Source organism: Triticum urartu, chromosome 3A (genome assembly GCF_056163025.1).
Source record: "Triticum urartu cultivar PI428250 chromosome 3A, HENAU_Tu73, whole genome shotgun sequence".
Lineage (NCBI taxonomy): Eukaryota > Viridiplantae > Streptophyta > Magnoliopsida > Poales > Poaceae > Triticum > Triticum urartu.
This window is the reverse complement of record NC_141875.1, coordinates 553,318,803-553,334,851: the sequence shown is the minus strand read 5'-3', so window position 1 is coordinate 553,334,851 and position 16,049 is coordinate 553,318,803. Positions and strand designations below refer to the sequence as shown.

General features: G+C 45.0%; 1 protein-coding gene across 1 annotated transcript; it reads left to right on the top strand.

Annotated features, from left to right (window-relative positions):
* The first annotated feature begins 1,453 nt into the window (after nucleotides 1-1,453).
* CLS (cardiolipin synthase) lies at nucleotides 1,454-5,178 on the top strand. The gene is made up of 8 exons (XM_048708863.2): nucleotides 1,454-2,104; nucleotides 3,320-3,386; nucleotides 3,470-3,544; nucleotides 3,644-3,695; nucleotides 3,957-4,042; nucleotides 4,117-4,191; nucleotides 4,265-4,359; nucleotides 4,637-5,178. The coding sequence occupies exons 1-8, from the start codon at nucleotides 1,659-1,661 to the stop codon at nucleotides 4,713-4,715; spliced, it is 975 nt and encodes a 324-aa protein (XP_048564820.1). The 5' UTR covers nucleotides 1,454-1,658; the 3' UTR covers nucleotides 4,716-5,178.
* The last annotated feature ends 10,871 nt before the right edge of the window (nucleotides 5,179-16,049 follow it).

Here is a 16,049-nt window from a genome sequence, read left to right as displayed (position 1 = left end):
CAAGGCGATGTAATTCCCCACTCCTATCGAGAGGAAACCCTATGGATTAGACATTTGTCACACTTTGAAGTCGTGCCCCTCTTGGGGTCTTCTTCATTTGAGTTGGTATTTGGTGGAGGGGCTTGTGGACGTTGTTTCAAGGTTCATAGTAAGCCTTGCATGACAATTATGAGAATATTTTGATCACAACCATGTTTCGATAGTTGGTTTTCTAGCATTCCCGCTGGGTCTTTATTTTTGTTCCCCTCTAGTGCTACAAAGCCAAAGTTGTCACATCATCGTCTAGGTAGTGGCAATGATAGGTGGCAGGTAATGTTTTTGCATGATTTTTTTTCAATTAACCGAACGAAACTCCTTTTTTAGTTAATATATAAAGTCATGTGGACTTTCGATGAGTGAGTGTAACACCATGATAATTAAGCTACAGTGATCCACTCCTAATGATGCCATGTCATCACAATAATTGTTCCTAAAACTCACCTCGAATGGAGAAGAAGTCGTTTGCTTTTAGCCGTTGGATCATATTGAATGGCAAGCTGAAGTGGAACCTAGTTGTGGTTGAGCTCAAGTTTGGCAAGAAGAGGAGTGATGGCTCAAGCTCCAAATTGGGTTGGACGATGTTGTCGTGAAGAATGGAAAAACCACCATACCAAAGGATTAACCGCCAAGTCATGGGAAACAAGTGCGGGAAGGCACGTTCCTCCCATGACGCCGCGGCTACAAAAATGTCGTCCACATGGACAGACATTTTTCGGCGAGGGAGAGCAAGGAGGAGAGGTACAAGCTCATGTTGGATACGCAAAAGGAAAGGATGGAGTGGGACCGGAAGAGGGCGGAGAAGAAACTCGAAATTGAGAGGGAGAATATCGAGTTGGAGAAGCAACAAGCGGCGATCAAATGAGAACTCGAGAAGGCTAAGACATTTGGCGACATAGAGCATGAAAAGGAGAGGTTGCAACTCGCACGGGACGCCGACGATGCGAGGATCATGTTGGCGGACGAAACCCTCTTGGATGAGCATGTGAAGAAGTTGCTTGCGAATAAGAAGAAGGAGATCAATGACCATAGGAAGTACGAGGCGGCAAGGGCGGTTGCAGCCCGGATGCAGGCGGAGCGGAACGAGCAGGACGCATTTTGCTCGGAGCAGAAGCCCGACCAGTGATCCGAGGCCATCCACATGCTCGGACATTGTTTTCATTTTGACATATCCGGTTTGTTGAACTATGATTTGTTTTGCTTTTGCTTTGTTTCGAATTTTTAAATTCACAAATTTGTATCGTATGATCGACGTGTATAAATTTAAGAATCAAAATTTAAGATATGTGAATATAGGACACAATATGTAAGGGACCGGCGGACGCCGTCTACGGACGCGTTCAAAAGCACCCACGGACATATTAAGGGCCGGATTTGTCAAGTGGAGTGTGGATGCTCTTATATAGAACTTACAAAACCTTGTGATTGTACGCCTCCTCCATGGGCCGGAGAAGAAAGAGCGTGTAGCACAGACGGCGGCCCCACCAACCAGCCGCCGCTCCACTCCCCGTCCGTCACCGTCACCTTCCTCGAGAACCCCAAGCGCAAGAAGCTCTCCTCCCCCTCACCAGGGATCCCAACAGACGGCCCGAGCCCCCTCCAATGCTCCACAGTCCACGGACATGGCCTTCCTCAGAACCCTAAACCCTCTCCTCCGCAGGAACCCCGCCCTCCCGAATCTGAGGCCTCTCTTCTCCCACTACACGCTCTCCGCCCCCTTCCGCGCCGCCGCCCCTCCCGCCCCCGCCCCCTTCGCCGCCGCGGCCGCGGCCGCGCACCCCCGCGTCCTCGGCCGCCCCCGCAGCGGGCCGCTGCTCCCCTCCTCGTCCCCATGGGCGCTCTCGCGGTCCGCCACGCCGTTCACCACCGCCGCCGCTTTCCGCTCGAAGCTCCACAGGGCTCGCGCCATTGCCGGCGGCGGTGCGCAGGCTCTCGCGGACGCGGTGCGGTGGGAGCCCAAGCGGGTCTACGGAGGCGAGGCTGCGGGTCCGGGTGGAGGCGAGAAGTTTCTGAATCTGCCCAATTTGGTGTCGATCGGGCGCATGGCGTCGGGTCCGTTCATTGGATGGTGAGTTCTTACCTTCAGGTGTCACTATGCTATCGGACTGGATGCACTGATATAACTGCTTAAGTTTGATGGTTGGACTCCGTTGATCAAAATGATACTCCTCTGGTGTTTACTTAGTACTGCATTCAGTAGAACTGTCCTCAGTACTCACCTTGTTAATAGTTAGTTAATTTCGACTTTTCGAGGCATGCCAGTTAAATCGAATCAGAAATGTGTGCAGGTTTTAGGCCATACATTACCATGCCCTGTTATTTTTCATAGATAGTTCTGTGCTCGTGCATGAGTACCTCATGAAAAAAGTTAGTCTCATGCATACTTGTTGGATTAGCAATTATTTCTGCCCAGACCAGCTATTTAAAATTATGTCGCTATGTGTCTGATGATGTAGGTCCGAATGTGTTAGCCTTAAAGGAATCGAATATTTGATGCTATGTATTGTTGAGGCTTTATGCATGTCTTACAATTGATTGTATTTCAAGTTTTACATAGGCATGGCTGAGTTGCTTTTGTATGTCAAATCTTAAGGAACCGAGAACCCGAAATATTTACATTTCGGGACAGAAGGAGAGGCTGCCAGGCTACAAATTGAGACAGGATATTAAATACGATGTGTGAAATTGTTAGTTGTCACCAAGGTTGCGGAGCTTGTAGTCAAAACATGTTAACCAATCATTGAACCTTTCTTCATGTTCTCTTTGGTCATGTAAATACATGTTTGACCAGGCAGCTTTGAACCATGTCAGACAAAAGATACTGAAATGTTTTGTTCTGTGTCTATGTGACATGACATTTACATAAAGGGCTGAGTAAACCTTTTGTTTGTTCTTCACATTAGAATCAGATGTATTGCTTAACCAGCACTGCGTGTCAGTGTCAAATCTGAAGAAGTTGCCAGGCTGTAGGCTTATCATTCCATACTTCAACAGTGCACCATCCTCCTCTTAGTTTTTGTGTTGTTTTGCTTCATCACAGGAGGTCTAAAATTGGGGTTAATGTCTAATTAGCTTTTTTGGATGTTCTAACAGTGATTTCGAATTATTCAGTCTCTAGGTATCAGAGCATGCAATTGCTGTCAAATAAAGTATATATGTTTGATTAATTTGCGGTTTTGGATATGTTGTCTTGCCACATAATATTTTAGACATATAGGGCCATGATTATATATATTTTTCCTATCTACGGTTCTGGTTCTGATTATCTACATATGCTATGTAGGATGATTATGAATGAATGGTATCTTCCTGCTTTTGGCACATTAGCTTTGTCTGGTGCAAGTGATTGGGTAAGATTACACCCTTCTAATATTTTTACCATACTAACACCATATGTTAAAAACCTTACTCATCATTTATTCTCTGACAATAGTTGGATGGTTTTTTAGCAAGAAAGATGGGCATCAATTCTGTAATTGGTTCATATCTGGACCCATTGGCTGACAAGGTTCAAACTTCAAATCAATATTTATAAACTTTATGTTTCTTTATACAAAATTATATGTGTGCTGTTAAGCTGACCTGCAGTATTTGTTGTGTTGCTTAGGTGTTGATTTGCTGTGTTGCTGTAGCAATGGTTGAGAGGGAGCTCTTACATCGTGAGTAGCTCAACACATATTCTCTTCATTTTTGTATCTTTGCTACACAGCTTCCTTGCATCCCCGTGTATAATGTCAATCCCAACCAGAGACATTGTGTGATACTCTGAATGTCTAAAACCATTCACCAGCTTCATCTAAGTAAAAATACAGTGATGGTGATTGCTGATAGCTCATTATATTGTCCTGCTATTCTTGCCCTTAACTGAATAATTTGACGAATCAATCACTGTTGTTGCACTTTGATTGCTCTGCTTGAAGCTGGCCTTGTTGGCCTGGTGGTTGCAAGAGACTTTCTCCTGGTGGGTGGGGCTTTCTACAAACGAGCATCCAGCCTGGGATGGAAGGTACTACTTACACAAAATTAGGTATATATTTGAAGTGTTCAAATGAATACTCACCCTGATTATCCTCGCGCCAGTGGAATAGTTGGTCAGACTTTTGTAATTTGGATGCAATTCAGCGTGAGAAGGTTCAACCTCTTTTCATCAGCAAGGTATGTCACTATGTTCTCACATTATTTGATCCTGTGGAGCTTTGACACACATGACAATAATTTTTTAATGCAGGTAAATACAGTATTTCAGTTGATGTTGGTTGCTGGCGCACTCCTTCAGCCAGAATTCGGCACAGAGGAGACTCAGAATTATATTACATACTTGGGGTAATCTTTTTTCAAACTTTTTGTCTGCCCTGGTGTTTGTAGTTTGGTGAAATGGTGTTTTTTATATGAAATTATACTTATACGTTGAACCAGTCAAACCACTATTTATCTGTCATAACTCAGAAGCATCTCCTATGTGAATTTGATAATTTCAAGAAAATAATACCGAAACAGAAGAATACTTGAACATCAATAATTGATGATTGTAAAAAAACAGTTTATATAAAACATTGTGCTTGCAGTGTTTCTTGCTAAATATTTTGTTTTGTAACTGCAGTTGGCTGGTTGCTACTACTACAATGGCATCCACAGTAGGTTATGGTGTGAAATACTATCAGTTAAGACCGAGGACATGATGACAGCTGTTGCCTGCATTTTTGTTAATTACCAGCCAGATTACGATTGGTGAATCCAGCAATTAGTTGTGAAACTCAATTGTTTCCATGGACCATCCAAATTTGAAGAAATGGAAGGGTTGTGCAGTTTCTAAAAATGAAAGCTGCAGATGTTTGCTGTATTAGGACCTCTCCCAAGTAGCCATTAGTCTAGTTCCTTACACATGGGGTCACTGACTAGAATATAAAGCTGTAGAATTTGTTGTATTTTTTGCTTAAGAATGGTCAGCAAATTACTGGTGGGCAAACCGCATGCCAGTGTACATATTCTTGCAGCTCTGTACTAATGTTGAGTACAGACTAGAGAGGTTGGCTAGTCTTGAGACGTCAGCGGTTGAAGTCTACAAATTCTCTCATATTCCAAAGGATTTAGTTGAGTCGTTTTAACCCCTGCAAACGGTGAAATGTATAAACTCATTTTCTATGTCCCTGTATTGTACTGTACTCGCCGGGTCAAAATGCAGTAGTGGATAGATCCGGTTGAACCAGCTGATTACTGGTCCAAATCGAGTGGATCAAGGCATTATTTGCTTCTTAAGCTTTGTTCCTAGAATCATGTCGGGCTGGGGCGAGCAAGTTGGAAGCACAAAATGAGCGCCTGCCAGTCATAACCATTTTTCGATACTCAAGTTGAGTTCATTCTCATCGATGGGTTCAATAAACGAGCCATAGTTTGTGGGAGGAGGATGTGTTATTTCTATCGGAGTTGCTATGGGTTACTTCTTCCGTTTCACAATGTAGTGCATATGGTTTTTTAGAAAGTCAAACCACACAAACTTTGACCAAATTTTGTAACATCTTAAATTTTCAATTTGGAATGTTATACATAGGTCATTCATGCATATCATTTTTTGTTGCATTTTGTTTCGCGATCATTGAAATTCTAAGCAACTCAAGGACCCTCGGAGAGAGTTAGGGATTTCACCGTTTTCATATTTGAGTTTAATCAAATATCGAAATGAGGATCATTTGTTTTATTATTTTTCTCTCCAAAATATTTTCATACTAAAAGATATGAGAGGAGATAATATGACTTCTCCAAAATAAATGAAATATTGGAGTAAAATATTAAAATCAAACATTTGATTTTATTCGGATTTTATTGCTATTTTATTTGCATAGGAAAAATATGTGTTTTTCAAAATTGCATTTTAGGCCCAAATAAATGTTCACCTTGTCCGGCATATTTTTAGAGGACGGGGAAAATTTATTTTGGGATTTTTGCAGTCCGTTTAGTATTTCTTTTCTTTCTTTTTCTGCACGACGGATTTTTTTAAAAAAAGTCAAACCGACTTGGGCCGTACCCGAGCGGGACTCCGCCCGGGGGGGCTTTATAAGCCGGGGCCCCCCTGCCCGCCGAAGCCCACCAGCCGCCGAAGCCCACCCGCGCCGCCGAAACCCTAGCGCCGCCGCCGCCACGTGCCGCCGCCGCTGCCTCGCCGACCTCGCCGGAGGTAGTCGCCACCGCCGCCTCGGTTTTCGCGAGAAAACCGATCGTCTTTTTTGAAACCCTAGATCCGTTTTTTTAGATCTGGTTTGGTTTTTTCGGTTTAGTTATATAGCGGACGTTTGTTCGTACGTTCGTTTTAACGAACGGTTTTTGCCCGTTAGCCGCAGACAGCGAACGTTCGTTCGTTAGCCTGTTCGTCCGTTTTTCTTTTTCTCGGGTTTTCACGATTATTTTCGATCACGATTTCTGATCCGATTTTTGTTTTAGTTTATCTTTTCGCTCGTTTATCGGAATCAGGCGATTCAAGCGCCTAGATCTTCGTCTCGAAGCCCTCTTTCTGTTTAACCAACTTGAACAAGATTTTGGTACTGTAAAATTTGAGTTTAGTTCAGATTAGTAATCGGATCTTGTTTCTCTCGCAGTTTGAGTTTCGTTGCTCCGTTTGATTTGATTCTTTTTGCAAACCGGAGTTCTTAAGTTGAACTTTCTGGTTAGATCTTCTTAGTTGAGTTTTACCCGTGCATCTTTGCTTGATTGCTTATGTATGATATTGTTTTTTTGTGATAGAACACCCGGAGTGCGAAGCGTGGTACTACGAGTCTCTAGGTTTTGCGAATCGTCAGCAAGGCAAGTAACACATTGATCATACTCTTTTCATACCCTGTTTTTATGCATTAGTTCCAACCCTCAAACATTGCATGGTTAGGATCTGAATAACTTGTGGGTTTGTGAAAGTGCTAATGGCACTTAAGTTATATTTTGGTGTGATGACAATGTGGTTAGTTGAACTAATATCGGTTGCTAAAGTTTATCTCAGGTTATTGGTTCTAAGTGCCCGCGATGGAGATGTGCGACCCCCATTTCAAAAAGGACAAAGGCGTGGTCCTTCGACGCTTCAAAGGTTTAGTTTTGGTTTGTTTCGAGTCGTAGGAAAGACCGCACTATTAAGAGGGGTTTGTGTGGATAAATATTGTGTGGGAATGCCTTTACCGAGCCTTACTCTCTTACCCTTCCCACTCCAACCACCTCATATGAACCTAGTGTGTGTGTTGTGGTACTCAGAAAGTTGCAACAGTAAGTTACTGGGTACCCCGTGCGCACGAGGTCTTTTGAACCCCGTGCGCACGGGGTACTGGGTAACTCTCTGGGTACCCCGTGCGCACGGGGTACTGCGTAACTCTATGGATACCCCGTGCGCATGGGGTCTTTTGACCCCCGTGCGCACGGGGTGGTGCGATTGTCTTTGGATACCCCGTGCGCACGGGGCTGACTTAGCCTGTGCGCACGGGGTCCAACGGGCAGAAATCCCCACCCTCACATGAACACTATAAAAAGGCCCTTCTTCCTCCTCCAACCCCCAACCCTAATGTCTTGTTGAGCTCCACCATTGCTACACCCCATTTTGCTCAATACTCTCAATCCCTCCACCTAAACTTGTTGAAACTTTGGGGATTGGGAGAGCAAGACCCGATCTACAACTTAACCAAACCAAATCGCGTTCCCCGCAACATTTCTTCCCCATTGACTTGTTACTCTTGGAGCTTGGGCTCCTAGGCGGTTAGAAGTTCCTCCGGAAGCTTCCTTGCTTGTGGTGTGCTCCAGAGAAGTTTGTAAAGGTGTGGTGGTCTCCTTCAAGACCAACCCCGAGTGGTTCGAGGCTCATCGTTGGGGGTGACTCGAAGGAGAATACGGTGAGCCTTTGGTGGCATTCCGCAAGCTTTGGCTCCGGCACCGCTCCAAATGGAGATTAGCTCTTCCCCAAGGAAGAGTGAACTTCGGGTTAAAATCCGCGTCCTCGTCTCTCTTGTGGTTAATCCTTTCCCGCACCTTTCTTAGTTGTTGTATGCTTGTTGGCTTGCTAAGTAGTTTGTTGCCTAGCTTTTCTTCTTGGAGCTTGCTTGTCATATAGGTTGCATTCACCTAGTTGCATATCTTGTGAACTCTTTTATCCACTAAGCCTTAAAATCTACAAGAAAGATTAAAAATTGTAGTCTCATATTCACCCCCCTCTAGTCGACCGTATCAATCATTTCAATTGGTATCAGAGCCTCGTGCTCTAATATAAGGTTTTACAACCTTAGAGGATATGGTCGATCTAGGGAATGAGGGAGGTGGCCTACCCGTTGCGGGGGATGGTCAAAACCAACCCCCCGTCACGACTGATACACTTGGTGCTCTGGTCATTGCTCCTGCCGCTACTACTAACCCGAATGTCCCCTTGACCGCGGCCGATCTTCTTTCAATGTTTGCGGACCTCAAAGTCTCTATGTTGAAAGATGTTTGTGCCTCGGTCAAGGAGGAAATTGATGCTCGCCTAAAGCCATCAACGTCCGCATCAAACTCGTTTAACCCAAATGAGGTTCATGATGCGGATGACTCGAGGGAACCTCTTGCTTCCCCGGCTCGTACTCAAGTTCCCCAATACAATGCCGTGGAACCCTTTTACTCTCCTCAACCCTTGCAACATCCCCGCATTAATCCTGTTGGGCCTCCGCCCCCTTTGAAAGCTAATGCGTTTGCTAAGTGGAAGCTAGATATGGAGTCTCACATGCGCAGTGCTTCAACTCAATTGTGGTGGATTGTGGTCAATGGATTCAACCCCAAGGACCCAATGAATCTCACTCCAAGGGAAGCAGTTGACGATCAACTCAATGCTACCGCACACAACATGCTTCGCAACGCAGTGACTGAAGACTATAGTGATTCCATTGCTCTTCTCAGAACTGCAAAGGAAATTTGGGATTGCCTTGAGGAGGCTCTTGAAGGAGATGAAGCAATTCGAAGATCTCAGTTGGCCTTGCTCAAACAAGAAGTCAATCTCTTTGTGAGGAATGAGGGTGAGTCCGCAGAAGAGGTTTACCGAAGGTTGAAGTCCCTTGTGCTCAACTTGAGAACCTTTGGGTGCACTTGGGCAAATGATTAATTCATCAAGGACAAGTTCATAGATGCTATGGTTCTCACAGAACATACCATGGTCATGATGGTTCATCAACGTCCGGACTATCACAAGTTGACTTAGGCTCAAGTTGTTTCCACCTTCTCTACCTATGTTCTTTTGGAAACCAAGTCCAAGAAAACATTTGCAATAGCTCAAGCAACCAAGAACTCCAATCTTGCCTTGAAGGACAAGAAAGTGATGAGCCAACCCTCAAGGGAGGAAGAAGTGAGTGAAGAGATATGTGAGGAGGATAATGATACCTCGTGCCCGGCAAATGATTTTGTAGAAGACTTGGCTCTCTTAGTCAAGAAGTACTCCGGGACCATGGCAAACAAAGGAAGAAATCTTCAAGGAAAATCTTTTGGACGAAGGAAATGCTACAATTGTGATAGCCCAAGACACTTTGTTCATGATTGTCCATATGAGAGACGTGAAGACAAGTCCGAGAAGCTTGTGCTTAAGAAGAAGAAGTTCACCAAGTTTGCAAAGAGGAAGGATGACAAGGCCCTTGTTCATGAAGAATACATGTCTGGAGATGAAGATGACGGTGATGATGATCAAGTGGGCACGGCCGCCTTCACCATGCATGCCACTACCTCCTCCTCCACCACCGGCCTCTTCGACTCTCCAAACAAGGACAAGACATTCACTCATCGATGCCTCATGGCCAAAGAGGTAAAAACAAAGTCCAAACCCAAGAGACCCGACAACTACACTCCCAATGTCTCATGTGAGATAGTGGAGGATAAGTGTGAGGAGGGTGTGGATAATGATGAGGAATCCTTAATGGCTTTCATGAAAACTCTTCATGGTGAAGCTCGTGCATTTTGGTGATCTCCTTAAGTCACTCGCTGAACGCGATGACTTTATTGAGAACGTTGAGAACCTCCTTATAGAGGAAAAAGAGAGAGTTGATCTCCTCGAGCACGAATTTAATGAAGAGAGTGTCATGAGAGCATCACTTGAGGAAGCCTTATCTGCTCATCAAATTGACTTTGTTAAAACCAACGATGCTTTGCAACTTGCTCTTGAGAATAAAGATGCTCTTAACGTTAGAGTTGAAAAACTTCTAGTTGACCATACAAGACTTGTTGAGGAGCATGAGTTCCTTGTGATTAGTTCCAAGGTTGTCAAAGGTGACCTCATTGCTCTCACTGAGTCTTATGCTCAATTAAAAGCTACAACCATTAAGGCTCTCACTTCCCTACCTCATATTGATTTAAATGATGATGCTTGTATGACTAACTTTGCTCATGATTGCACCTCCCTTCAAGAGGAAAATAAGAAGTTGAAAGCTCAAATTGATAAAGGGCTTGTATCATGGATCCAAGGGGAGAAAAACCTAAACGATCTCTTGAGCAACCAAAAGGAGTGTGTTGCCAAGGAGGGTGTTGGGTTTAATCCCGCATCTAAGAGTGGTAAGAACAAGAAGAAGAAGAAGAAGAAGAAGAAGAACAAGAAGATCGGTCCGACTCCTTCCCCTCCCCAATAGGTAGTGTTTGTGTAAGAAGGGCACAAGGAGAAGGAAATGAAGGGTGTTAGGAATGGTAAGGTCATTAGGGACAAGGCTATTCCCAAGAATTTTGCAGGCAAGAACAATCCATCATATGTTCTCATGAGAGGAGATGATGGCTATACCTTTGCAAAATTTGTTGGAACTAACTATGATCATTATGCTTGGACTATTTGGGTTCCCAAGACCCTTGTTGCTAACTCACCAGGACCCATTGCAAAATGGGTACCTATAACCAAAGCTTGATTATTGTAGGACTATGTCTCCGATGGAACTCAATGGGTGATCGACAGTGGATGCACCAATCATATGACCGGAGAAAGGGAGATGCTTGTGGAGTTCGTTGATTCACTAAAGGCCTCTTCAAACATCTCCTTCGGTGACAATAGAAAGGGAAAGGTATTGGGTTTGGGCAAGGTGGTAATCTCTAATGATTCATCTCTTGCAAATGTCATGCTTGTCCAATCCCTTCACTACAATTTACTTTCAACTATTCAATTGGCTCGTGCCAGATATGATTCACATTTTGGTGAATTCCATGTGACCATCTTTAAGAGGAGCAATCTCAAAGTGGTCTGTGTTGGGCATGTTGAATACAACCTTTACGTGGTTGATTTCTCGAAAGAGAAAACTCATCTTGCAACATGCCTAATGGCCAAGGCCGACGTGGGGTGGCTATGGCACCGTAGGCTAGCCCACGTGGGCATGAGAAATTTACAACCTCTCTTAAAGGGGGAGCACATTCTTGGACTAACCAATGTGTCTTTTGCCAAAGATCGTCCTTGTAGTGCTTGCATTGCCGGAAAGCTTCATGAAAAAGCTCATAAAGTGAAGACTATCATCACCACCTTGAGGCCCCTCGAGCTTATCCATTTGGATCTATTTGGGCCTCCAACATATGATAGTTCGGGAGGAAGGAGATATTGCCTTGTCATTATTGATGACTTCACAAGATATACTTGGGTGTTCTTTCTCAAGACTAAAGATGAAACTCAAGAAACCTTCATCAACTTTGCCAAAGAAGCTCAACGTCAACATAACTGTGAGATCAAGGCAATCCGAAGTGACAATGGCACCGAGTTCATAAACTATACAATGGATGAATTCTTGAGTGAAGAGGGGATAAAGCACCAATATGCCGCACCATATACTCCCCAACAAAATGGTGTTGCGGAGAGGAAGAATCGGACTCTTATTGAGATGGCTAGGACCATGCTTGATGAGTACAAATCACCATACAAGCTTTGGGCAGAAGCCATCAACACCGCGTTCCATGCTTCAAACCGGCTTTATCTTCGCAAGCTCAAGAACAAGACCCCTTATGAGCTCCTAATTGGGAGAAAGCCCAACGTCAAATACTTTCGGGTGTTCGGTTTTAAGTGTTTCATTTTAAACAAAAAATCCCGGTTAGCTAAATTTGAGTCTAGAACTTATGAGGGCATATTTGTTGGATATGCATCAAACTCTCATGCTTACCGAGTTCTCAATAAATCCACCGGATGCATTGAGGAAATGGTAAATGTGGAGTTTGATGAAGATAACGGCTCCTGCATGGAGCAAATTGTTCCTAGTGTTGTAGGTGATGAGGCTCCTTCACAAACTATAAGGACAATGGGGATAGGCCACATTCTCCCACAAGAAACATCCCATGTCCAAGTAGAAGAAGGAGTAAGAGCCCCTCTTGAGGATTTTCCACAAGGGAAGTCATCACTGACACCACTTGTACAAGATGCCTTGGGAAGTAATGAACCTATCCAAGAACAAGACCCTCATATTCCTGAGCAAGATCAAGAGCAAACTCTTCCGAATAATGAAGAACCAACCGTTGAGGCTCAAGATCAAGCTCAAAGTCATGATCAAGATCTAGATCAACCCCAACCACAGGTGTCTTCATCGTCATCACTTCCTACTGAGCAAGAACCTGTGGTTGCAAAGAGAAGAGTGTCTCCAAGGCTAAAGCAATCTCAAGGGCAAGCTTCTTCATCAAGTCCAAAACCAAGTGAAGAAGAGCTTGACCACAAAGAGCAAAAAGTGGACGCCAAGCTAAAACATCTTCAACACCTCACCGAGAACATCTACGGAAGCATCAAAAAGGGGGTAACTACTCGTAGACGTTTGGCAAAATTTTGTGAACATCACTCGTTTGTCTCTTGTGTTGAACCCCTTAAGGTGGAAGATGCTCTTGACGATCCGGATTGGATAGATGCCATGCATGAAGAACTCAACAACTTCACACGCAACAAAGTGTGGACCCTTATAGAACGACCCAAGGAATTTCATAATGTCATTGGAACAAAGTGGATTTTCAAGAACAAACAAGATGAATATGGACAAGTAATAAGAAACAAGGCGAGGTTAGTGGCACAAGGTTTCACCCAAGTTGAAGGTTTGGACTTTGGTGAAAATTTTGCCCCCGTTGCCCGTTTCGAATCCATTCGCATCTTGCTTGCTTATGCCTCTCATCATGATTTCAAATTATATCAAATGGATGTTAAGAGTGCATTTCTTAATGGTCCTCTTAAGGAGTTGGTGTATGTCAAGCAACCTCCCGGTTTTGAAGACCCCGATCATCCCTCTCACGTTTATGAACTCCATAAGGCACTCTATGGACTCAAACAAGCACCTCGTGCTTGGTATGATCACCTTACGGCGTTCCTAAGCGAGAAGGGGTTCCAGATTGGGGTAATAGATTCCACTCTCTTTACAAAGAGGGTAAATGGAGAGTTGTTTGTCTGCCAAATATATGTTGATGATATTATCTTTGGGTCAACTAACCACGCTATTAACGTTGAGTTTGAGAATCTTATGACTAAGGAATTTGCGATAAGCATGATGGGAGAGTTGAAGTTCTTTCTCGGGTTTCAAGTGAAGCAATTGAGAGGCGGAACCTTCATCAATCAATCTCGTTATATCCAAGACATGCTCAAGAGATTCAAAATGCAAGAAGTCAAGCCAATGATGACACCCATGGCCACAAATGGTCAACTTCATCTTGATCCAAATGGTAAAGAAGTGGATCAAAAGGTATATTGCTCTATGATCGGTTCCTTGATTTACCTTTGTGCATCTAGGCCAGATATTATGTTGAGTGTGTGTATGTGTGCAAGATTTCAATCCGCTCCTAAGGAGAGCCACTATTCGGCAGTGAAAAGGATCCTTCGATATTTGGTTCATACCCCAAACTTGGGCCTTTGGTATCCCAAGGGATCATCATTTGAGTTAATGGGTTACTCGGATTCGGATTGGTCCGGAGACAAGGTTGATCGCAAGTCCACATCTGGCTCATGTCAATTCCTAGGGAGTTCGTTGGTAAGTTGGTCTTCAAAGAAGCAAAATTATATATCTCTCTCCACAGCCGAAGCCGAGTATATTGCTGCCGGAAGTTGTTGTGCCCAATTACTATGGATGAGGCAAACTTTGATGGATTACGGTGTCAAATGTGACAAAGTGCCTCTTTGGTGTGACAATGAAAGTGCCATCAAGATCGCCGAGAATCTGGTTCAACATAGCAAGACCAAGCATATTGAGATTCGTCATCATTTCATTAGAGATCATGTGGCCAAGGGAAACATTGAGTTACTCCATGTCAACACCGAGAATCAACTAGCAGACATCTTCACCGAGCCCCTTGACGAAGCAAGATTCCGCGAGTTAAGGCATGAGCTAAATATCATGGATATTAGTAACTTCGGATGAAACTCTTGCTCGCACACACATACTCATGTACTATCTTGCTTAGATGTAGGCACATGTCTAGGGGGAGCTAGCTCAACTCATGAGCTATCTTATCCTAGAAGTGCATAAAACAAACACAATCTTTCACATAAGCCACTTTAGGTGGTACTTGTGCTTCAAAGATGAGTATTGGTCTTGGGCCCAAGGTTCATATCTTCGCGGTGCCATACCAAGTAAACTCAAACATGGTGGCCTCGGCCACTGCCCTCGCTTGAGGGTTTTTGTCTGTGTTTGTTTCGTGTGCGTGGTGTGGTGTTTCTTTTCTTTTTTTGGTTGGTTCTCCTTGCTTCTTTTTGGTACAAGTGCTCCACATATACCCTTTCCATAGTGATAGGACTTTCCTCGCGGCGTGTCCAGAAATGTAGACCGAGTGCCTTGTGAAGTAGGGGTAAGAGTATACACTCAACCCTGTATTTAAAAATCCACTCATGTCAAAGTTCCTGAATACCCCGTGCGCACGGGCCTGTACCGTGGCCACGGGGCCCCCGTGCCCACGGGCTCTGTACCATGCGCATGGGACCCCCGTGCACACGGGGCTCACTTAGCACGTGCGCACGGGGTCTGCGGTTTCTGGTCCTGAAGAGGTGGGGCGTGGGGGGGGGGGCTCAGTTTCATTCCCACCCATTCGCCCCCTCCACTCCCCAGGAAGCCTCCAGCGCCGCCGCCGCCTCCACTCGCCGGAGCTCCTCCGGGCCTTGTCGGAGTTCTTCCTCTGTGGATCTGGATCCTGATGGGGTCCTCCTCCGGTTGGTCCTCTCCTCTTGTTCCATCTCCTTGAGTTCCCCTCTTTTGTTCTAGCTTTAGGGTTTCTTTGCTCCCTAGATTTGTTTGGCCTCAACTAGTTTGTAGATAGAAGTCTAGTGAGTAGATCCATTGGTCCCTCTGCTGCACCCACTCCCGGAGCCCTTTCTGGTAGTGGCTGCCGCTGGGAGACCCCTGTGTCCACGGGGTGTTTGACCCCCATGCGCACGGGGCCCCGTGCCCACGGTCCTATACCGTGCGCACGGGACCCCCGTGCGCACGGGCTATCCAGGAACTATTGCCTAGCCTTTTGTCTATCTACTTGCCATCTATCTTGCACTTGTACTCATTTGTGCCTCGTGCTTTGTGTTGTTGGTTTTGTGTGTGTGTCTCAGACTCCGCTGACAAGAGGTCTGAGCTTCGTCGCAAGCGTGCAAAAGGAGGATCAAAATACTTCACCATTGCTCGTCGTCAGCCGTCTGAAGGCATGGGTCAGGGGTCTGGGACAGGTCAGGGCCGTGCTCGACGTGCAGCCTCAAAGCGGCCCGTTGTTGAGGCTTCCGATGAATCTGAGGAAGAATATGACTCACAAGATGATGACATAGAAGAAGAAGAGGATCGTGGTGAGGAAGATGAAGAAGATGATCGTGATGAGGAAGATGAAGAAGAGGAAGAGGAGTCTAGTCCGGAGGAAGTCACTCCGGGCAGGCGTGACCTCCGGAATATGCCTCTTGTCAAGTGGACCAAGCCAGAGATCTGGGCTGAGAGACAGAACCATCCGTATGTTGCGGCCACGAGTATGGGAATGGATCCCCGTTTCAAGAATGGGTTTCAGCAAAGAATCTATCATGAGCTTCTTATGACCAAGTCAAGCAAGTCAACACCGAGAGTTTGCGCGACAATGATCATCTGTATCCC

Coding starts and splice junctions, on each gene's coding strand:
- CLS (XM_048708863.2), top strand. CDS start 1,659: ATGGCCTTCCTCAGAACCCTAAACCCTCTCCTCCGCAGGAACCCCGCC. Junction 4,043..4,116: donor CATCCAGCCTGGGATGGAAG/GTACTACTTACA, acceptor TCCTCGCGCCAG/TGGAATAGTTGGTCAGACTT. Junction 4,192..4,264: donor AACCTCTTTTCATCAGCAAG/GTATGTCACTAT, acceptor TTTTTAATGCAG/GTAAATACAGTATTTCAGTT.